The sequence below is a fragment of the Stegostoma tigrinum genome, chromosome 37 (genome assembly GCF_030684315.1).
Source record: "Stegostoma tigrinum isolate sSteTig4 chromosome 37, sSteTig4.hap1, whole genome shotgun sequence".
In the NCBI taxonomy this organism is placed as follows: Eukaryota; Metazoa; Chordata; class Chondrichthyes; order Orectolobiformes; family Stegostomatidae; genus Stegostoma; species Stegostoma tigrinum.
In genome coordinates this window covers 8,542,650-8,566,048 of record NC_081390.1, presented here as the reverse complement: position 1 = coordinate 8,566,048, position 23,399 = coordinate 8,542,650, and the positions used below count along the sequence as shown (strand labels likewise).

At 40.0% G+C, this 23,399-nt stretch overlaps 1 protein-coding gene across 2 annotated transcripts in view; it reads left to right on the top strand.

The window, feature by feature from the left end:
• The window catches only part of LOC125467594 (anthrax toxin receptor 1-like), a 110,049-nt gene that overhangs the window by 43,392 nt on the left and 43,258 nt on the right, over positions 1–23,399 (top strand). For both annotated transcript variants that reach the window (XM_059640271.1, XM_059640272.1), the window contains exons 14-17: positions 501–539; positions 2,740–2,835; positions 7,472–7,636; positions 8,993–9,073. In XM_059640271.1, coding sequence (XP_059496254.1) covers positions 501–539; positions 2,740–2,835; positions 7,472–7,636; positions 8,993–9,073 — 381 coding nt within the window. The remainder of the gene's footprint in view (positions 1–500; positions 540–2,739; positions 2,836–7,471; positions 7,637–8,992; positions 9,074–23,399) is intronic.

Genomic DNA, 23,399 nt, shown 5'->3' with positions numbered 1-23,399 from the left:
TTTAAAGCAACTGTCTCTTTGTTTTATTCATTTAAAGCAACTGTCCCTTTTAATGATATTTGTCAATATTAGAGATTATGCCAAAAATTAGATATTTCTCCTACAATCATAATTATTTTTCATAAAACTGTTATTTTTTTTGCCATGCTAAGTATTTGGCACTGTATGTTCGAGCATTAAAATGTTGTACCATGGATTAATTAACCCTACCAGGCTTCAGCAATGACACTGAAGATAGTTGGGAAACCCAAGTTATTTAAATGTGAGGGGAAAGAAAATCAGCTCGTTTGGACATGTTATGTTATTCATCCAGGGAATGTAGGATTTTAATGTAGACCTTCTGATCCAGAGGTAGGAACACTACCGCTACACCACAGGACACCTTTGTTTGAAAGTAAAGGTAGTGGGAAAGGTACCTAATTTGAAAATTTTTGTTTTAATAGAAATAGTGTGTCCAACTGAAACGATTTCCAATCAAATTATTTTATTTTTCCTAATAGGTGATTAAAGAGCCACCACCTCCACCTCCCTATGAGGAGGTAAGTAATCTGTTCTTCGCTTAGTTATATCATTTAATCGTTGACTTAATAACAGTGATTCTGTATTTACATTCTGTGAAAAAAAGTTGGAATTGTTAACTATTTGCACCTGAATTTACTTATGTGCAAATTGTGCTTTGAAAACTGAACTACGTATGAGAATGATTTTGCTATAAGAAGTGGTATGTATTGCCCACAATCATCATAACTATAATTGAAGTATGATTCAGTTAGTATAGTATAATTAAATCTCTCAAATCCAGCAAAATGATATGCCTTCGTTTCAGAAAAACTGGGATACTAAGAGTTCTAGTCAGATAGAAGAATTACCTCCTTATGCTAAATGGGTTATGAAAAGTCAAGGGTCAACACTTTTAGCATAAAGCTTTGCAAGAGACCTTTGTCACACCATACTACAGATGTGTACTTCTGTATAGCCTGCAAAGATCTTGGAGTGAAAAGTGCAAACGTGCAACAGTTACAGGGAGGTCTGTGTTTTAGTGCCTATTACGTAGAGATATGGTAAACAGAAGCAGAATATGGCATTGTCCTTACATAATGACCTATTTTGGCATGAATTATCAGAATTTGTTGTCCTGTATTTGTGTGTGAATAGAACACAGATCGGTGCAGATTCCAAATGTCAAGAGTTGGCTTTTTCTGGCTTTTACCCGAAAAGGAGTTCCAAACAGAATACAGAAACCCATTAGTGATAATGGGAACTGCAGATGCTGGAGAATCCAAGATAATGAAATGTGAGGCTGGATGAACACAGCAGGCCCAGCAGCATCTCAGGAGCACAAAAGCTGACGTTTCGGGCCTAGACCCTTCATCAGAGAGGGGGATGGGGTGAGGCTTCTGGAATAAATAGGGAGAGAGGGGGAGGCAGACCGAAGATGGAGAGAAAAGAAGATAGGTGGAGAGGAGAGTATAGGTGGGGAGGGGATAGGTCAGTCCAGGGAAGACTGACAGGTCAAGGAGGTGGGATGAGGTTAGTAGGTAGGAGATGGAGGTGCGGCTTGGGGTGGGAGGAAGGGATAGGTGAGAGGAAGGGATGGGTGAGAGGAAGAACAGGTTAGGGAGGCAGAGACATGTTGGACTGGTTTTGGGATGTGGGTGGAGGGGAAGAGCTAGGCTGGTTGTGTGGTGCAGTGGGGGGAGGGGACGAACTGGGCTGGTTTTGGGATGCACTGGGGGAAGGGGAGATTTTGAAGCTGGTGAAGTCCGCATTGATACCATTGGGCTGCAGGGTTCCCAAGCGGAATGATCTTCAAGGACTGCAAATTTCCCCCCACAGTGGTCGAGAATACCCTTGACCGCGTCTCCCGCATTTCCTGCACCTCCCAGTCGCAAACCATTTCCACTCCCCCTCCCATTCTTTAGATGACATGTCCATCATGGGCCTCCTGCAGTGCCAAGACGCACCTCCATCTCCTACCTACTAACCTCATCCCACCTCCTTGACCTGTCCGTCTTCCCTGGACTGACCTATCCCCTCCCTACCTCTCCATCTACACTCTCCTCTCCACCTATCTTCTTTTCTCTCCATCTTCGGTCAGCCTCCCCCTCTCTCCCTATTTATTCCAGAACCCTCACCCCATCCCCCTCTCTGACGGGTCTAGGCCCGAAACGTCAGCTTTTGTGCTCCTGAGATGCTACTGGGCCTGCTGTGTTCATCCAGACTCACATTTCATTATACAGAAACCCATTATTTTGTTTTAGCACCAACATCAATTAGTTTTTAGTTGAAGACTAAAAAACACTTGGCTGCTTAAGATTCACTTAAAAAACTTAGAGTTTGGCAAAAGGTGCATGGGCAGCATGCTAGCACAGTATGGGTGGTACAGTGGCTTAGTGGATAGCTCTGCTGCCTCACAGTGCCAGGGGCCCAGGTTCAATTTCAGCCTCGGGTGATTGTCAGTGTAGAATTTACACAATTTCCTGTTTTACCACCTGCTCTGGTTTCCTCATACAATTCAAAGATGTGCAGATTAAGTGGATTGGCCATGCTAAATTGTCTATAGTATGGCGGTTATGTGGATTAGCCGTGGTAAATGTAGGGTTGTGGGTAATGGGTAATGGGTAGGATGCTCTTTGGAGAGTTGGTGCAGACCAGTTGGGCTGAATAGCTTCTTTCTGCACTGAAGAGGTTCTCTGATTTCCCTCCATGGATAACATTCTTTGGTTCATTTGCCTGCAGGAATCTGATGACGAAGCCATGGCAAGGAAAAAATGGCCAACAGTTGATGCATCATATTATGGAGGAAGAGGAGTGGGCGGCATTAAACGGATGGAGGTTTTTATGTTGCTTCTTCTTCTTTCTGAAAGTATATTTGACGCATTGACACTAGTATATTTGGAAAGTTTATTAACCATCTGGAAACATTGATTTTCTTACCATGAGACATGAAAGGTCTACTTACAAAATTTTAGATTAAATGTTAGATTAGACTTTTAGATTAAATGTTAGTTAGAATCTAAGATTTGAAATTTAAAGTTACAATGCCACTTGTACCACAATTACAATGCTGGCTGACTTGTCCTGGTTTGCAGCTGAAGGTAGTGTATGTTATAGAGAAATGTGAGGACAGGACTGTACTGATGGATTTGAATCACTTTGTACTTAAGCTAGTCAAGTTTCATTTCAGAACATTAGAATAAGAATGATCCAACTATCAATTTTTATTTACATTATAAAAGGTAAAAGTGATTTGCTCATCTTTTTTTGAACCTAAATTTTAATGTTAAATTAGATGGCTTCACGAAGGCTTAGTTATATGGTGATTATACAAGACTCAAACTGGTTTGATAATCTCCTTATGAAACTGAGTAGCACCCTAAGATTGGTAAACTAAAGGCAAAGTTGTATGGCAGTTTCTAAATTAAGATCAGAAATTACGTTATTGCCATTGCATGACCTTTACAGTGTTAGTTGCATCTGTAATTGTGAGCCATAGCTTCCTGGAGATTTCTAGGATGGGAGATGCATTTTCTTTCTGGCTGTCATCTGAATTTTTGTGAGGAGCAAGGCGCAAACCTCAAGGTTAAACAGTAACACTAACTTGTTATTGCCTTTCCAAATTTTGCAGCTTTGGAGCCAAAGCAGAAAAGAGCCTTTTTTGAATATATTTAGTTTGGGAGTTATTGTCCCTATTAAATTCAGTGTGTTTGTAAAAACCACTGGTAATTGAGCTGAACACATTAAAGGTAAATTGTTAAAATGATTTTTAGTCAATGAGGAGGACCCACAAAAATCACCCACCTGCTACATTCTGATAGGTTATGCCCTATTCTTTTTAACCCCGCTTGCTGAACTTCACAGAAAATATAAGGATATGACTGAGGCAGTGACAGAGTCAGTGGGGCACTGAGGTTGTAATCGTTTCCCTCCCCCCTCATTACTTTGGGGTTAATCAGTATTGAATTATGGGACACTGACAAAGCTAACCAAAATTAATTTGCTCATTTAACTTTAATTCTGAATCATTTTGCCATTCCGAGTCTGGTAATATTGGAGGATGTCATTCAGAAATGCTGTGTAATCTTCGTAAAATCAAATCTCCATTCTCCTTCAATCATTTATCCTACAGATTAGCCCTCAGCTGATATCATTTTCTGCAAATATGCCCTCAAAATTGGCATTCATTTATCTATTATTCATTTATTCATTCTTTCTTTTACTTCTACAGAATATGTAAGAAATAGGGTTAGGGTTAGGGTTAGGGAAATCACTCAAACCAACTACAACCACAAAAAATCTTGAAGTAATCTGCCTCCATAACAACTTGTTGTATGAAAGATTCCAGGTAGACTCTTAAACTAATTAAGTTAACATTTAAACAACCATTTGATTTTGGCACCCACATTAATAATTTACGACCCAACTCTTCCAATCTGATTTGAAATTCTTGTTTCCTATTTACTTTTGCACCCATTAGGGCCAGTAGCCTTCCCAGCTGAAGCAGCGTGAGTGCGTCTAGGAACACTTGCATCCAGCAGTGGATGGACCTGACATTGAAAGCACACACCCGTTTTCCAGCCAATCTCATACTCCATCTTAACTCCTATTATTTGAGCTGGAGCCATTACAAGAAACATGCTATTCTGTGAAATTTAATAGCTCAATGTTAGGCCAAACACACATGTGCCTGTGAATGCAATGCTTGTACGTAATAGCTGGCCGTAGTAAATGACTGTAAAACTCTTCAGTACTGCTCTATCCAAATCTAGTTTCTTATGTTACATGACATAACATAAACATTGGTGCATCAAGTAAAATGCCCTGTTGGAGGCAAAATCATACTGAGTGCAGGATGCAAGATAGTACAGTAGCTGATATAAGATTTAGTACAGATGCCAGGCAATTGGTTGAGGGTTTTGCTTAAATGTGGGTGTGAGGGGAGTTGGGTACTGTTGTGGAGGGTCTGATTGATGTCAGATCCAAGGAGAGTTGAAGGGGGTCAGGGAGCAGATCAATGAGTATAACTCTTAATTTTTCCTGGCTCTCCTAGTCAGGTAAGTAAGTGCCATGTCTTCCTGGTGCCACAGTTGTTGTCTTTTTGCAAAGCATACTTGAAGAGTAAAAAATGGACGACCAACTTGGCTGCCTTACTGTGTGGCTTCTCGTGTTCATTTTTTATAAACATGATGTTGCGCTAGGGTTGGATCAATCACAAGCTGCGTTATTGTTATGGTTTGAAATAATCACCATCTTTCTTTCAGAAAGATGCTTTGTTTTTGGAATGGTCTCAGAAAAGGGATGCCGCTTTGAGTCTGGAATAAGTGGCAGTTTTGAATCCAAATATTTTGAATTTTTCAAAATGTTGATCAAATGCAGTCTGACAGGTTGCCAGGAGGGAGATATCAATGCTGTGAAATAAAGTTTGTGGCAGGTGATTGAATAGAGTGACCTTGATTTTTTTTTTCTCACTCATGTTTAACAATGGGAATTTGTAGCTCATCTAGAACTGGAATTTGGGCAATTAGATCGACAAAACAAATTATTGGAATCTGGTAGAGACTGATGTTAACATATCTTTAAAAAAAGAAGTCTCCACAGCACCAGTGGATAGCACATGGATAGACTGGTTAGTAACGTTAGATTACATGGGATCCAGGGAAATTCAGCCAGTTGGATACAAAATTAGCTTGATGGTAGAAGACAGAGGGTGGTGGTACAGGGTTGTTATTCGAACTGGAGACCTATGATCAGCTGTGTGCCACAAGGATCATTTCTGGGTCCACTGTTGATCATCTATAACAACAGTTTGGATGACAATATAGGGGGGATGGTAAATAAGTTTGGATGACACCAAAATTGGTGGTATAATGGATTGTGAAGAAAATCATCTAAAATTTTGATCACATAGGACAATTTGCAGGGGAGTGGCAGATAAAATTGAATTTAGATAAATGTGAGATGTTGCATTTTGGGCAGACTAGGGCAGAATTTACTCAGTTAATGGTAGGGCCCCGGAGACTGTTGTTGAACAGAGGGACTTAGGAGTGCAGGTTCAATGTTCTTTGAAAGTGGTGTCACAGGTTTGGCACAGTTGCTGTCACTGGTCAGAACATTGTTGTGTTGCAGCTATAGAAGACATTGGTGAGGCCACTTTTAGAATACTGTATACAATTCTGGTCTCCCTGCTATAGGAAGGATGTTGTTCAACTAGAAGAGGTACAAAAAAGATTTACAAGGATGTTGCTGGGACTGGAGGATTTGAGTTATAAGGAGAAGCTGGATAGGTTGGGACTTTTTTTACCTGGAGCGCCAGAGGCTGAGGGGTGACCTTGTACAGGTTTATAAGATTGTGAGGGGCATAGATAAGGTGAGAGGGGAAAGATTTAAAAGGGACCTGAGGAGCAATATTTTTGCACAGAGCCTTGTGCGTGTATGAATGAGCTGCCAGAGGAAGCAGTAGAGGTGAGTACAGTTACAACATTTAAAAGATATTTGGACAGGTATATGAATAGGACAAGATTTAGCGAGTTATGGGCCAAATGCAAGCAAATGGGACTAGTTTAGTTTAGGATACCTAATCGACCTGGATGCATTGGACTGAAGGGTCTATTTCCATGCTGTATGGCTGTACGATTCTGTAAAATATAGCAGTAAGTTTACATTTGTTTTAGTATTTCGAGGAGTCACAAAAACTCACCATTTTCCCTCATGTACTAGTCCACATCTGTTCTCTTCTCGTATTATGTTTCTGTAATCGGAAACAAATTTTCTATATGACTGCACAGATGCTTTTAGTGATGTTTCAACATGTTTGACAAATTCAAAGCATGTTTAATAAGTGGCAAAATGATAACTGAAAACATTATGTTTACAAATTAACAATACAGCATTCCAACATTTTGTAAAATATTTTATTGTAGTGGTAGCTAACATTTTTTAATTATGCTGTTATTTGTACAATCTTGTTTCTGTGCAGTAGTTGACACAAAATAAGACTTGTGTTTTAGAGTATTTGAAGAAAGGAGGTTATGAAAATTATACCTTCCTGATTTTTGGTATAGGCATTTCTTATCAACTCCAGGACTCTTGATTCATTTATACAATTTTCAAATAGATACCACATTTCACAAGGAGCTTTCAGGATATACTTAACGTGGAGAACCTTTACTTTTCATGACGTTTTGAAGTAAAAGAAATTTCACTTTTGAAACAAAACTGATGAGAGAATTTTTTGTCTGCAATTAATGACCATTTTAAAAAGTTGGCTTCCCAGAATTTGTGTTTCAAAGCTACTTATTCGTGAGATGTGCTGAGCAAATTAATAACTATAAAGAAAAACTGGTATCTATTCTTCTTTTAAATAGAAATTGTGCCTTTTAAATGTTGGCTTCTTTTACAAGGCTTCTTAATTTCCCATACCTCTGGTTTCTCATCGCATTTCAACTTCTGGTTTAAATTTATTTGTGGTCAGGTGCGTTGGGGTGATAAAGGTTCAACTGAAGAAGGTGCAAAATTAGAAAAGCCCAAAAATGCAGTAATCAAGATGCCAGATCAAGAGTTTGAACCATTGGATCCTAGACCCTGCAAACCCCGAAGGCCACCACCAGAGCAGAGAAAATGGTATACACCAGTTAAGGTAATTTACTTCTCCTGCTGGGGAATATTATAATACCTGACTGATTATTAAGAGGAGTAAGACAAACAATTGAATAATTTTGTGTTGCATGATCACCCAAATAGTGCGAGCACAGGCTATTCTGTTCATGTCACAGACTTTTGTGAATTCTTTTTTAGATAATTTGTTTCTGCACTTACATGTAAGAAAATTTTTCCGTGAAGTTTGAAGGAACTTGCAAATTCATGGATAAGTATAATGGCAAGAAATGGTGTAGTGGGACTTGTTTATGGGTACTAAGCAGCTTGAGCTATCTGTTAGCATTTGGCCATATCACTGCGAAGTAATAGTGCAGCATACAGAACATGGAACATACACAAAAAGCTGGTGAGATGGATTTGTGTTCACAAATATACAATGATTCAATAATTAGTCTTCATTAAGCTTTTTAAAAGTCATAATTTCTAACTTAAAACCTGGTTATAGTGTTTCCCTAATCTGTAATACTTTGAAAGTAGTCTCTATGAAACAGTGAACAATTTCTGATGAATTTGTGTATTTAAAAAAGTTTCTGAATAGCATTTAAAATATAGTCACTCTATGATTGTAGAGTTTTCATTTCGCCTTTGACCAATGTATACTGAATATATATGAAATATATAACACTTTGACTGTGACTGTGTATGTAAATCCCGTAAACCTCCAAACACAAGTCATTATTGTACTATGCATTATTAAAAGTGATGGTGAACAGTACCACATGATGTTAATGTGTGCAGCATTTTTGAGTTGGCTATGTTTGTTGCCATTGCAGCAGCCGGGGGTGTCCCTTTGAAGTCACTTCCAGTATTGACACAGAATTAGTGTAATAGCTTCATATTTAAAGTTGATTTCATCCAGCAGCCTGGAACCCCGGAAATAAATTAGAATACCCAGAGGAGAGCTCAGAAAGAGCCCACGGTGCCCTCACCTGCTTCACGTGTTGCTCCATGTTCTGAGTGAAGTGGCGAGCTGGGCAGTGGGGAGAGTGGCGAAGGGGATAGCCAGAGGCTGTGAGGGGAGCAGCTGGAGAACTGAGTGGGTGGGCAGCAGAAAGTCAAGGGGTGCATCAAGGGGACAGTCCATGAGACCGCCAAGGGAACAGCCAGCGGTAAGGGCTGTGGGGTGATCAGCAGGATGTGAAAGAGAGACAGCAACAGGTAGTGCATAACCTCTAGGTCCAGTTTCACCATGGGATGAGTGCACAACCTCATGTTCAAGTGCATTGGCAGGAGATCTATCATTTTAAGTTCATGTTTACGTTTCTAAAGTGCACAAGGATAAAGTTTTAAGACGCAATGATAAACTTTGTTTCTAATATTGTCATAATTTGTCTAGGGAAAATTGGATGCCTTGTGGGCACTTTTTCGCAGAGGGTATGACCAAGTATCTCTGATGAGGCCACAACCTGGGGATCAGGTAATTAGCAAATTGATTGACTTGTACAGTACAGAATGATGCATTATTTCTCCTCTCTTGTCTGTATGTAACAATCCAGATGCGATCAAATGACTAGTAGTATGGTGCCAATTTTGCATTCTTGATGCCTTACATGCAGAATAAGTAATTAATGACTTCAGAAGTGATTACTTTTCTTTATCCCTGTAAATAAATAACTTGTATGTCATAGACTCTTCTACACAGTAAACTTGGAGTACTCACAGAGGTGCATTCAGTTTTATATAGCTGTGAATTTTCTGTGGCAGGTGATTCTTGGACAAAGTATTTAATTATTAGAAGAGAGTTTGTGATTAACGTTTTTATAATGTCTGGCTGCGCTGTGAGTTTAAGCATGTCGATGAGGACAAAGCATTTACACAAACCCCAACAGAGCACTGTCTATGTTCAGGCCAGGACAGCAATTCGATCCAAGCTAGAATAAGTTTCAGTATACAAAAGTAAAACATTGCAGATGTTGGAAACCTTTAATGTAAACAGATAGTGCTGCAATTACTCAGTAAGCCCAGCAATATCTTTGGAGAGAGAAAGAGACTTAACATTTCGGGTCAATGATCTTACAGTTTTTGATGAAACACACAACTGAACAAAAATTCTTCAATCATTTAAGCCATGTTGTGTTAAATTTAACTTACTTGTTAACAGTTTAATTTTCCCACATGTGTAGTTAATTACTCATTTTGTTTCAAAATATTGACCTTTCTTAATTTTTTTTAATTAATATTTTTGTTTGAATTTTGTTTGTATAGTGTTGCAATTTTCTTTTAACCATTCTGTTAAATGAGGGATGCCCTGCTTGCCTGGAAAAGAGAAAAGAGCTAACATATTTAAATTTATCAAGTATTTGAGACATTAAATTTCTAATGCCTGTCATATTAGAAGGATGAATTCAGTTACAGCAAATTTCGGCACTAGCAGTTCGGCAAATTTTGAAAATTATTTGTAGATGTTGTAAAACGTAGGTCCAAAATTGTTCAACCTTATACATATTGTTACAGTTTTTAAAAAACATTTCTTATAAAAAAAGTTGGAAGTTGCCCTCATCCGCTCTCTTATATGTGTATGTATATAAAGAGAGAGGGAGAGAAAGAGAAAAGACTGATGATAAGTTTAACTTGAGGGTCACCTGGTGAGATTGTGAAGGGAGAATCTTAATGGTGACCAAAGCCAGTACAGGAGATGAACGCTCACACTATTGGTATCATGCCGTGTTGGAAACCAGGCTGCTTTTTCTTGGATAGTGTCAAGCTTTTGTATGTGTAAGGCTCAGATAGATAGATTCTTGATCAGTAGGAAAATTGAGGATTATGGGAAAAGGGCAGGATAGTGGACGTGAGGCGTGCTGGATCAGCCACAATCTAATTGAATGGCAAGCCAAGCTTGGGGGCAAAATGGCCTGCTACAGTTCCTTACATTTCTTATGGTTTGAACTTCTTGCGAGTTGTTATAGCTGCACTTATCCAGCTCTGTGGGCAGTATTTCATCACACTCCTGATTTAATGTTTGAGTTTGATTTATTGTTGTCATTTGTACTGAGATACAGTAGAAAGTGTCATTTTGCATGCTGTACAGGCAGATTGTACTGTACAAGGTGCTTCAGAGTAGCAGAACAGAGTGCAGAATACAGTATTATGGTTGCAGAGGAGGTGCAGAGAGGGAGATCAAAATTAACATTTGAGAGATCCATTCAAAAGTCTGGTAACGGCAGGGAAAAAAACTGTTCTTGAATCGGTTCGTATGTGTTTTCAACCGTTTGTATCCTCTGCCTGACGGATGAGGGTCGCAGAGAGTATATCTGGGTAGGAGGGATCTTTGGTTCTGTTGGCTGCTTTCCCAAAGCAGTAGAAAGTGCAGATGGAATCAATGGATAGAAAGCTGGTTTGAGAGATGCCCTGGGCTGTGTTCACAACTGTCTGTAGTTTCTTGTGGTTTGGGGAAAAGCAGTTGCTTTACCATGCTGTGATGTATCCTGACTTGTATCTTGTAGATGGTGGACAGAAAATGGGGAATCAAGAGGTGAGTTGCCCTCTGCAGGCTTCCTATCTTGTTGTTGTCACAGTCTTTATATGGCTGGTCCAGTTCAGTTTCCTGTCAATGGTAACCCCCAGGTTGTTGAAAATGGGAGATTCAGTCATGATAATACTGTTGAATGTCTAGAGATGATGGTTAGATTATTACTTATTAGAGAAGGCCATTGCCTGACACTCCTGTGGTATGATTATTAGTTGCTACTTGTCTGCCCAAACCTGGATATTGTACAGATCCTGCTGCATTCGGTAAGAACTGCTTTAGCATAAGATAAGCAGTCGCAAATGGTGTTGAACATTGTGCAGTTGTCAGTGAACCTCTGACCTTATCATGGTAATTCTATCTGTTCTTCCAACTCAGCAAAGTTTTGTATAAAAAGCAGAACTGCAGGACAGTCTCTTTTTTTGTGAAATTCATGCTGGGGAATACAAATAGTTTTAAAATCCTACTATAAAGTATCTGAGATAGTGACAATGGGAACTGCAGATGCTGGAGAATCCAAGATAATAAAATGTGAGGCTGGATGAACACAGCAGGCCCAGCAGCATCTCAGGAGCACAAAAGCTCTGAGTATCTGAGGATGTTTCACTAATTTGTTGGTGGTGACTTTTGTAGCTTTATTACGACTAAAGCTATAAGGGTTTCAGTTGACTTTCAAACATGTTCTGATTTGGGTAGGATATTGCATTCCTGTCTTTCTGTGTTCTGACTGGAGTCTCTTTTATATGAAGTAGGTCAAAGTGAACAGACAAGTTGTATATAGCCAGTATCAGATTGCCAGTTTGATTTCAGATCAAAATCTGATCCGTGATGTTTCAGAACGAGAGCAATTCTATGCTTTCCAGCACTTGGTTACTTCTGTTGTTCTTAAAATAAAAATGACCACAGATCCTGGCTCAAACGTCAGTTTTGTGCTATAAATGGTGTGAATGGATATGCATGCAGTGTAAGGCTATTCAGTTTCTTTGTGTGGCAATTATGCAGGATTCCTTAAAGGAACATACTGGGTACCACTCTGATAGCAAGAACTGCAGATGTTGGAGTCAGAGACAACACAGTACAGAGCTGGAGAAACACAGCAGGTCAGGCAGCATCAGAGGAGCAGGAAAGTTGACGTTTTGAGTCAGTACCTTTCAGAAATGGACAGGCGGAAGAGAGCTGGGTAGTAAATAGAGGGAGGACGGGTGGGGCTGGGAAAAGGAGATGGGATGGTGAAAGGTGTGTGCAGGTAGGGAGTGGTCAGGATTGGTCAGTGGGGTGGGTGGAGCAGATAGGTGGGAGAGAAGATAACAGGGTGTGTAAATGGATGAACACAGCAGGCCAAGCAGCATCTCAGGAGCACAAAAGCTGACTTTTTGGGCCTTGACCCTTCATCGGAGAGGGTTCTGAAATAAATAGGGAGAGGGGGAGGTGGTCCAAAGATGGATAGAGGAGAAGATAGGTGGACAAGAGAGTTGCAGTGGGAGAGAGATTCCCTGAGGTTGGTCTGGAAGGAGGAGGGTAACTTCTTCAGGTTAGGCATCCCTGAAAGAGGCTTCACAGTGAGGTTAAAATTGTGATCAGAGATAATGGGAACTACAAATGCTGGAGAATCAAAGATAACAAAGTGTGTAGCTGGATGAACACAGCAGGCCAAGCAGCATCTCCAGGAGCACAAAAGGCCTAGACCCTTCATCAGAGAGGGGGATGGAGAGAGGATTCTGAAATAAATAGGGAGAGAGGGGGAGGCGGACCGAAGACGGATAGAGGAGAAGATAGGTGAACAAGAGAGTTGCAGTGGGAGAGAGATTCCCTGAGGTTGGTCTGGAGGGAGGAGGTGGGAGAGAAAATGGACAGGTTGTGTCAGGTCAAGGAGGCTGGGATGAGAGTGAGGGTTGGACATGAGATGAGATGAGGCCAGGAGTGGGGAAATTTCAAAACTGGTGAATTCCATGTTTAGATGATCAAGCTGTAGGCTCCCAAGATGGAATATAAGGTGTTGCTCCTCCAGTTTGCAGGTGGTGTCATTGTGTCACTGGAGGAGGTCCAGGATGGAATGTCACCCAGGGAGTGGGAAGGGAAGTTAAATTAGTTGGCAATTGGAAGGTGTTGTCATTTGTCGTGCTTCTCATCTTCATCAAAGTCTCAGTAGGTGTCACATGCCAGCATCACAGACATCCCAAGAGTGAATGAATTTTTAAAAAATCAAGAAGCTGTAAATTAGATAGCCACATTATGTAGATGCAGAGTTGCAACTTATAGCCTGCCCACACTTTCTCAGGTGTAAATGAGCAGCATGTTAACTGGGGTGAACTCATCTAATTTGGATGAATGGTAGCATTGTTCTGGTGGCTCCTCCACTGCTCCCCTCTCCTAAATGGTACCTGTCATTTTGTGTTTTCAAGGGCAATGCTGTTAGAAAACCTTGAGATTCAGCCAGCCGGCCCTTCTTAAAAGCAGGTTACCTTTCTTTAAAATAAAGCACACTAGTAACTGATGGCTTCACTGATAACAGCTTATTTTCTGATTCTCTTAAGAATCTGTTCCTCGACAATCGACATCAGTTGCTATATCTTTGGTTGCAGCATTTTCTTCACCAATGTTTTTCTGTGGACTTTCTCTTCTTTTTTTCTTCATAGTAACATAATGTTATTTGGTGAGGTTTTTGCTTTAACAATGGATAACAACAGACTAAAATGATTTTTAAGATATTGGCTGTGCTATATTGTGACAAACTCCATCATCCCCACAACCACCATAGATTTCTGTAACAAATTGAATTTTTATTGTGACATTGCAATGATGTGATGAACACATCTACCTCATTATATTACCTTGGAACATGTTCATGGCTGTCTCAAGAAAACTTGATCCTCAGCTTGAATCCAGAGAAGTTCAAACCATGATTTCTACTTTATAGGAACCAACTATTTGCAACACTAAACATTTTCTTTGGCAAACTAAGCTGTGTCGTGCTGAAGTGGAAGCTTGCATTATTTCTGGTGCCATTAAGTGTTATGAAGAATTCTAATATTCCATTTTTCTTTTAGTTTTTAGTAACTTTTATCATTTCATGAATTATTAAATTTTTTTTCAACTGATTGTCATCACAAATTCTGGACTTTGGTAGGGTGATGAAAAATTGTTTTTCATCCATTGTTTTTGAAAAATTGATTCTTCCTATTTTACACTGCAATTGGTTCTTGCAAATGGATGTAAATTTTTATGATCCAATTTTCAGAACAAAGATGAAATTACCTACTTTATGAACATGTATTGCAAATATATTTGATTTGCGTTGGCAAGCAAAGATAATGTAGAAAAATGATTTGATACATATTTTACTTTAAATCTAATTATTGCTAAGTAATGTGTAATAGACTATAGTCATTTGGTCAATTTACAGTTGTCACAAATTTGTTGTTCAAATTTGCTCACAGTTGTGAATGCACTAAAACCCTCAGTGTTTTCAAAGATTTGGTAATAGATTGAATGAAAATTGACTTTTTCTTCCAAATTTATGGATTCTTTTTCAGAATCAGCTTTTTCTGTCAGATTTTGTCGAAACAAAAATAGAAAGCAGCTGAAAAGAATTTATTTTTAATTTATGGTGAAAATTACTTTCATGATGCTTAATTATTTTAATGTGGTGAGTTCTCAATAAAAGCAGGGACGTTTGCTATAGAAGGTGGCTGGGTGCTGGAAAATTGAACTTAGATGATCATCCTATGTCAGTCAGGAATCTCCATACTATTCTAGTTCAGATACTTAAATTTTTGGATTCAGTGAGTCCGTCAACATAGCTGTCTCAATTAATCAGAATTGACTTCAAGTGCACAAAATGTGAAAACAAAATCCTGAGAAATAAATTTTTAAAAATCAGCCAAGATTATTTTTGGCTTCTTGATTATTGAAAGATCTAGCAAGTTTTTTTTATTGAATTGAAGCCTTTCTGAAAGACCTAACATTTTCTGATTCTGATGAAATGAAGCAATAGAATAAGGTGCAAAAGAGTCTGGATACTGAAAATCTAAAATAAATTAGAAAATGCTGGAGGGAGCAACAGCTCTGTCACTATCTGTGGACAGAGGAACAGAGTTAACATTTCAAGTCTAAAGACATTTCCCTCAGAACTCCTAGATTTGAATCCCCTGGACGATCTACTGAGCATATCACTGACATGTCTCCACAGCTGGTTGAAGAAGGAATGCAACAGGTCACTGGCAATCAGAGAACTGCCAGTAACCAGGCATCTTCTTAACCGCAGGCAATTCCATGTTCTCAGCCAAAAGTGACTTTGATGAAATATAAAAAGATACTCAGCAACAATGAGCAGATTGTCAGAGGCAGTGGGTAAACTGAATTGAAGGATGAAGGAGTCCATCAACACTCGCGGTTCTGTGCTGGATCTGGCACACTTAAATCCAGTTGGGCTAGATACTGGTATGCACAACCAAGTACACAAACATTCAGTATCTGCAGTATGTGTGCACAGACCTACACCTTATTTCTGTAGTCATAGATGCTCAGCATAGTTTTCAAGGCAAGATGATGAACAATCTCACTTCATGTGCCCCTTCCTTTCAAGGAAACGGGGAAATGCCAGTAAGCAGACAGATGGAATTACGAACCTGGCCGACTGAAGCATCCTCTCCAGGCACTCCAGAGATGCCTGAAGTTCCAGTTCCAAAGCAGAATCATAATAGACTCAAAAATTCAACTCTATTTCTCTTCTATATTTGCTGCCAGACCTGCTGAGCTTCCCCAGCACTTCCTGTAGTTATTTCAGATTTCCAGCATGAACCATATTTTGTTTTATTTAAAAGAAGTGGTAATGAGCAAAAATTGCTCATCTTTCACAAGTTAGTGACTCCTTAATTGTGGATATCATTAGATGTCAGGGATCCTTGACCGTGGCATTGATGAGTGCAACCAAGACATTATATTTTAATATGGACAACACTGAGTCTATCAGCAAAGTGCAGGGAGAGTGGTTCGGCCTGCCCTGCATAAATCATCCATGCTTATTCCCACCCTGTGATTCCACACATCTCTGTAGGCAGCGTTGGATTCTACCTTTCAGGTTTTCCAGTGAATGCACTGCTTTTCAAGGCTGGGAGGTATACAGTGGGAAATTCACATTCCCACTCATACTCATATCTCAGTGGCCTGCAAAGGGAAGTTGCACAAAGTACAACCTCTCTCAAGATTAAACACTGTGCTCCATATTACTCAAGCATTTTTTGGACAATTTACACAAACTGTGAAACATCAAAAACCAACCAATGATCGAAGAGTTCAAATGATATTTTGTACAAAATGTGAAGGAATGGGATTGTGAAAGATATAGCAGTTTGGATCGGAAATTGGCTTGCTGAAAGAAGACAGAGGGTGGTATTTGATGGGAAATCTTCATCCTGGAGACCAGTTACTAGTGGTGTACCGCAAGGGTCGGTGTTGGGTCCACTGCTGTTTGTCATTTTTATAAATGACCTGGATGAAGGCGTAGAAGGATGGGTTAGTAAATTTGCAGATGACACGAAGGTCGGTGGAGTTGTGGATAGTGACAAAGGATGCTGTAGGTTGCAGAGAGACATAGATAAGCTGCAGAGCTGGGCTGAGAGGTGGCAAATGGAGTTTAATGTGGACAAGTGTGGGGTGATGCACTTTGGTAGGAGTAACCAGAAGGCAAAGTACTGGGCTAATGGTAAGATTCTTGGTAGTGTAGATGAGCAGAGAGATCTCGATGTCCATGTACACAGATCCTTGAAAGTTGCCACCCAGGCTGACAGGGCTGTTAAGAAGGCATACAGTGTTTAAGCTTTTATTAATAGAGGGATCAAGTTCCGGAACCAAGAGGTTATGATGAAGCTGTACAAAACTCTGGTGCGGCCGCACTTGGAGTATTGCGAACAGTTCTGGTCACCGCATTATAAGAAGGATGTGGAAGCTTTGGAAAGGGTGCAGACGATATTTACTAGGATGTTGCCTGGTATGCTGGGAAGGTCTTACAAGGAAGGGCTGAGGGACTTGAGGCTGTTTCCGTTAGAGAGAAGAAGGTTGAGAGGTAATTGAGACATATAAAATAATCAGAGGGCTAGATAGGGTGGATAGGGAGAGCCTTTTTCCTAGGATGGTGACGGCAAGCACGAGGGGGCATAGCTTTAAATTGAGGGGTGAAAGATATAGGACAGATGTCAGAGGTAGTTTCTCTACTCAGAGAGTAGTAAGGGAATGGAACGCTTTGCCTGCAACGGTAGTAGATTCGCCAACTTTAAGTATATTTAAGTCGTCACTGGACAAGCATATGGAATAGTGTCGGTTAGATGGGCTTGAGATCGGTATGACAGGTCGGCACAACTTCGAGGGCTGAAGGGCCTGTACTGTGCTGTTATGTTCTATGATATGCCCCATGATTATCCCCAACCTGCTGCCTATCATGAGGGACTGGACAATACAGCACTTGGTTTCCATCTGCTGACTGGAGCCTTAAAAGCCACCAAGCCTAATGCCCTGCTGTAATTTACTGCCCTGTTCCATTGACTGCTACTTTCTCCTGGACGGTAAGGAAGGCCTGTAAAAGTGGGATCACTTCAAAGGTGGGATCAGCTGAAGACACCACCCAGAAAATCATGGATAAGAAAATCTTTATCATCGACAGAAAGTTGTGGGAGTGCAGAAATAGCCAGCTCCACATATATTGTGATCAGCTCAGAGGTAACCAACAGAATATAACACAAGGAAAGGAACTCCACACCCTTCTGGAAACGGGTTTCAATGAAGCTTTGGCTGAGTTCAGTAGTGCCTAGTTTTATCATTGTCAGTTGGATGTCTCTCACAGTTAATGTCCTGGTCTTATCCTCATCCTCTGAGGACTGCTCTCAGTCTTCCTAGTTTTGTCAGTACCTTGTTATGGATCAGACCAAACCGCCCTCAAAATATTCAGAAAATAGCTCAGACTGTAACCATTTCTTTTTCTAAAGGTAAATGTAATGTGTTGCATTCCAGACATAATTCGATTGTGGAACTACCGGATTTAAAGCAAAACACACTTTTTCACCCATTATAGTGAAAATACAACAAAAGAAAGAAGAAATTGGAATAACAACTCTTTTGTAAAACTTTACAGAATAATAGATACAGTTGCTATTATTAATTAACTGTCCCAATATAGTAATAGCCCATTAAAACAACCTTGGAATAAAGCACATTCAGAAAACTGATTGTCTCACATGCAACTCTCATAGCAGACAGAGAACTGCAGCTTTAGGCTGTAACTGAGAGGGGGTAAAAGTAGCTTCCATTTCTTCAAGATGCCAATAGCAACTGTTGAAAACTAAATCTAAATTTCTTGATTCTGTGGGAGCTCAGCCACATCCATTAAGGCTGCTTCTACTGTTTCAACTTAAATTTGGGTAACTCTTCCAAAGTCCTTTTAGCTGTGATACTGCACAATGGATTGGCCTCTGGAAATCGAGCAGACATATCCATTATGGTCAACCAATACTGATTCCCACTTTTTGTTATAGGTAGGGGTCCTACACAATACATTAAGATCCTTGTAAAAGGTTCCTCAAGTCCAGGAATGGGTATTAAGAGTTCTGTTTTTATCACTACCTGATGTATTCCAATTACCTGACACATATGTCTGGTAATATTTAACCACATCCTTATGTAGTCCAGGCCAATAAAAATGTTATTGTATTTTGGCTTGAGTTTTTCTTGCTCCCAAATGACCTCCTACTGATATTCATGTACTACCTTCAACACTTTCTTTCCATAACCCCCTGGTAATAGAGCTTAATGAATTTCTACCCATTTCTCATCCGCCTGAAAATGTGATGGTCTCTGTTTCCTCATCAAGATTTGTTTTTAAGATAGTAATGTTGTTCTGGGATACTCTCAGATTCTTCTTCTCTGAATGCTTTTGAAACAACTGCTTTAGTTTTTCATTCTGTTGTAATTCAGCTATCTTCTCTAAACTAAAACTAACAACTTCCTCCTCTCCTGCTTTTATTTTTCTCAACCATTTCATCAAATATAGTCTCTGGCAAATGAACTTCAACTGCCTTTTGTTTGTTCTTTGATTTGTCTTCCTGCTTATACCTGTGACTTTATGACCTTAATACTACTGCAAAGTCAGGAAAAATTGCAGGATATACTTCCTGTAACACCTCAGTTGCCTGCCTTTCCTCTGGCTTTTCAACCATTGTAGGCATCTCTCCCAACTGTGATCTAGTCATATCATTACCAAGGATAAACTGCATTCCTGCAAGAAAGAATTTCTCTATTACTGCTACCACAATTTCTCCACTTTTTGCCAGACTCTGCAGCTACACTTTATTTAATGGGACAGTATTCTTCTCAACATGAATTTTATCGTGATACTCCTTCTGAATTACATATCTCCTCACCATCACTCATCTCTCACCATCACAGATTGATTTGCTCCCATATCTCTTAACAATTTTAATTTCTTTGCCTACTCCCCCTGGCATACATGAGTGCACCTTACCCTCACAAGTAACTTATTTAAAGAGCTCTGTCATTTATTTATCAACCAACCCCTGACCAGTGTGTATATTCTTTTGCAACTTTTCAGCTTCCTCTGTGGTTTCGTTTACAACTTCAACAAAACTCACTGGCTTATCCTATTTTTTCCACATCCACCTTCCCAGTGCTTTTCCTAAACCACCAACACTGCAACTTCATGTGGCCTACTTTATTGTAATGAAAAAGCCTGAACTTTTTTGCTTATTTTCCCCCTCATAGGTTTCCTGTTTACTTTATGGTAAACTATCTTCAATGAAACTTCCTTTACCCTTGCCACCGAGAATTTTTCTTTTCCTCAATTTCTATCCCTCACATATTGAAATTGATGTCAGAAGCCAAAGTTTGATGTATGAGCTAACTCACCATTATGGCCATTTCTGCTTGGAAACTCACAGTTTTAACTCTTTGCTCATCCACAAGAGCTCTCACTACTTCAGGAAGTGAATTTTTGAACTCCTCCAACACAATCATCTCTCGAAGAGCATCATATGTCTGATCTATTTTCAATGCCCTTATTCATCAGTCAAAATTACTTTGTTTGATCCTTTTAAACTTGGTGTACATTTGTTCCTGAAACATTGTCTGTAGGCTTCTGGTACTAGATCATATGCATTTAAGATGGCATTTTTCACCTCATTACACTTCCCAGATACCTCCTCTGATAGTAACACAAATACCTCACTAGGTCTACCTACCAACTTTCTTTGTATCAATAATACTCACATGGTTGCCAGTTATTTCATTTGTTTAGTCACTTTCTCAAATGGAATGAAAAAGGCTTCTACATCTTTCTCGTTGAACTTAGGCAATGTCTGGACAGATCCCAGCCAAGCCTTTGGCTACAATGAGACTGTCCTCCATCACTCTCCTCACACCAAGTCCTACTTTTCAACTCTACTTCTGCCATTTTAATTCAACTTTGAGTTATCAGTTTCAACCTTGGAAGTTCAAAAACTCTCTCTTTCTCCCTTTCTTCTGCGAGGGCCTTCCTCTCCTTTGCTCTTTCATCTGCTTTCAATTATAATTCAAATTGTTTCATTTCCTTTTCTTCCATTTCGTTCAACCAGAGCTATTCTTCTGTTGCCATTGCCTCCAATTCAAGCTGCTTTATTTACAATTGAATTTTAGCCATTTCCAAAGTTTCCAATGACATTCCTGGCATTTGTAAATACTGTGCATTTGCAACAACTATTTTCCCTTTTCTCATAAACGCAGGCAACCCTAACTCTAACTTTTACTGCCATGTCCAAAAGTTTTGCCTTGTTTACATTTTGTATGGCTCCCAAAGTGACCTCTTCCACTCCCAGAAAACTCCTAGTGACTAAAAGAGCCATTACTACACAAGGTACATTCTGTTAAAACCAACCGAATTCAACACCTGAAATAAAAGATCCTGATATTCATCACTCACTACATTTGAGTCCAACAATCCTGACCCCCAACCTGGAATTAGAAATTCTGATCATGACAAGAGCTCCCAATTTATTATGGACCAGACCAAACCTGCCCAAAATATTCAGAAGATAGTTTAGACCCTAATTTTTTCTTTTTTTCAAAGTAAATGTAAGGTGTTGCAGTCCAGTCAAGTTACCAGATTTAAAGAAAACCATACTTTATTCATCCACTGTAGTTAAAATGCAACAAAAATAGAAGGAATTGGAATAACAACTCTCTTGTAAAACTTGACAGAATAATAGATACAGTAACTATTAGTAATTAACTTCCAATATAGTAACATCCCATAAACACACCCTTTGGAAAAACGCAGATTCAGAAAACCTATTGTCTTCCATGCAATTCCAGTAGCAGGACGAGGAACCCTCTGCTTTAGGCTGTAAACAAGAGAGGATAAAAATTGTTTGCGCTTCTTCAGGATCCCAAAAGCAACTGCTGAAAGCTAAAGCTAAAATCACCCATCCAGGTTGCTTCTATTGTTCCAATTAAAAAAAAAACTCCAAGGCCTCACAAGCTGTTTACTTTATTGGCTTTCCAAATAGACAACTCATCACCTTTGTCTTAAAACCTCTATTGTAAAAACAAAGGGGAAAATAACCTCTTAAAGCCATTGTATCATCACAAACTGTGCTCCCCCCATGTATCAGCTCTGGTTTTGAAGGTACAGTGTGCCATGATGGCGTGTGGCAAACCCTTTTCTGGGCAATATTGCAGGATCTTGCCAGAGTGATCCAAGCATCAAAGTGGCATGACAACGATGCCAAAGAGGCATCAAATTCTTCATCTTAAGGGGGCCTGTGGTCAGTTCCACTATTGCCTGGTGGAAGGTTGGGAGGTGTTATACCTCTGATATGCAGTGGTCTGAGGGGTTTGTAAAAGAGTCATCGGCCATGTATGACCACGTATGGACCTTGAAAGGACACATGACAGCTCTCCAATATATATACATCATGGCACTTCCCAAGACACCTGGCGCACACCTTCAGAATCTGGCCACTCTGATCAGAAGTAAGTTGGGCATTGATGGACTGGAAGCCTTTTCGATGGCTCTGCAGGTTGGTGATGGGGACCTCTCAAAGTTACATGGGTGCAGTCTTTATTGGCCTGGACCTGCGGGATGTCAGTGATGTTGGAGAATCCCACTAACTGGGTTGCTTGACTGTCCTCATCATGGGGGATAGTTAGAAACTGTTACATTCCGGAGAACTCCTGTGACTCCCTGGATGCATTTGTGGGCCGAAGATTGGCAGGTACCAAACAGGCTCACAGTTGCTTCTTGGAATGAGCTGACTAGCATAATAATCCAGGCTCAATGAGCACCAGGATGGGATGGCCACCCATTCTTTTTGAGAGTAACTCTAGCAGATGACACAGCCTGGTGATAATAGCCCAGAACATTTTATCTGTGAGTACTGGTTCTCTGACAGCTATAGATAAACACAGGGGGAGGGAGCAGTAGATTCAGGATCTAGTCATTCTCCTCCACCACCCTGGGGGATCATCAGCTGCTAGTTTACCCTCTTGTGCATCAGCCACTGGAAGTTCTTCTTCTTTCTGAGCTTGGTAATAGCATTGTAATCGATGTTTTATTCAGTGCTGCTGTCTGATTTCTAACAATGCCACAAGGAATCCTCTGAGCGCATGTTCCATCTTGTATGAGTGATCAGATAATCTGTGGGGAATGTCAGAAATAGAACAGCATGTCAGTCGCAATTCTAGTGATTGCTCATGTCAATCACTACGCAGGGACAGGTTATGGGCTCACATAGTTTTGAGTCATGGAGGCATTGTGTCATAGAAGTAGTTTAGGAAAATTCTTTATAAGATCGTATCAGGAATTCTTAGCTCCCATCAAGTTTAGACTGTTTTACGCTACCTGACTTTGAGAAATTGTTGAACAAAACTGTCATTACACCAGTGTGAGTTTGCTGCCATTTCTGCTAACTCATCCTTCACTACCCATCAAATGGAAATACCATGAGGCAGGGATAGATCTGCAGCATATTGCTCCCCCATCTATCTTTTCCACAATGCTTTCTGAGCCCAGTTGTTGAACTAGGGAAGAAGACCTAAAGGAATGGTAAGAAAGAGTTTTGATGAGATGAGAGAGAGAGAGTAGGCCTGGTGTAGACCTCTTTCTAAATGTTTATCTACTTCAAGCCATTCTCAGGCAAGGCACTCTGAATCTGCTGATCTACTGTGCAGAGCACTTGAATGCTGCTTCCTAACAGGTGATATAGCAGGGAATGGTGCCACATTGCTGTGATTTTCC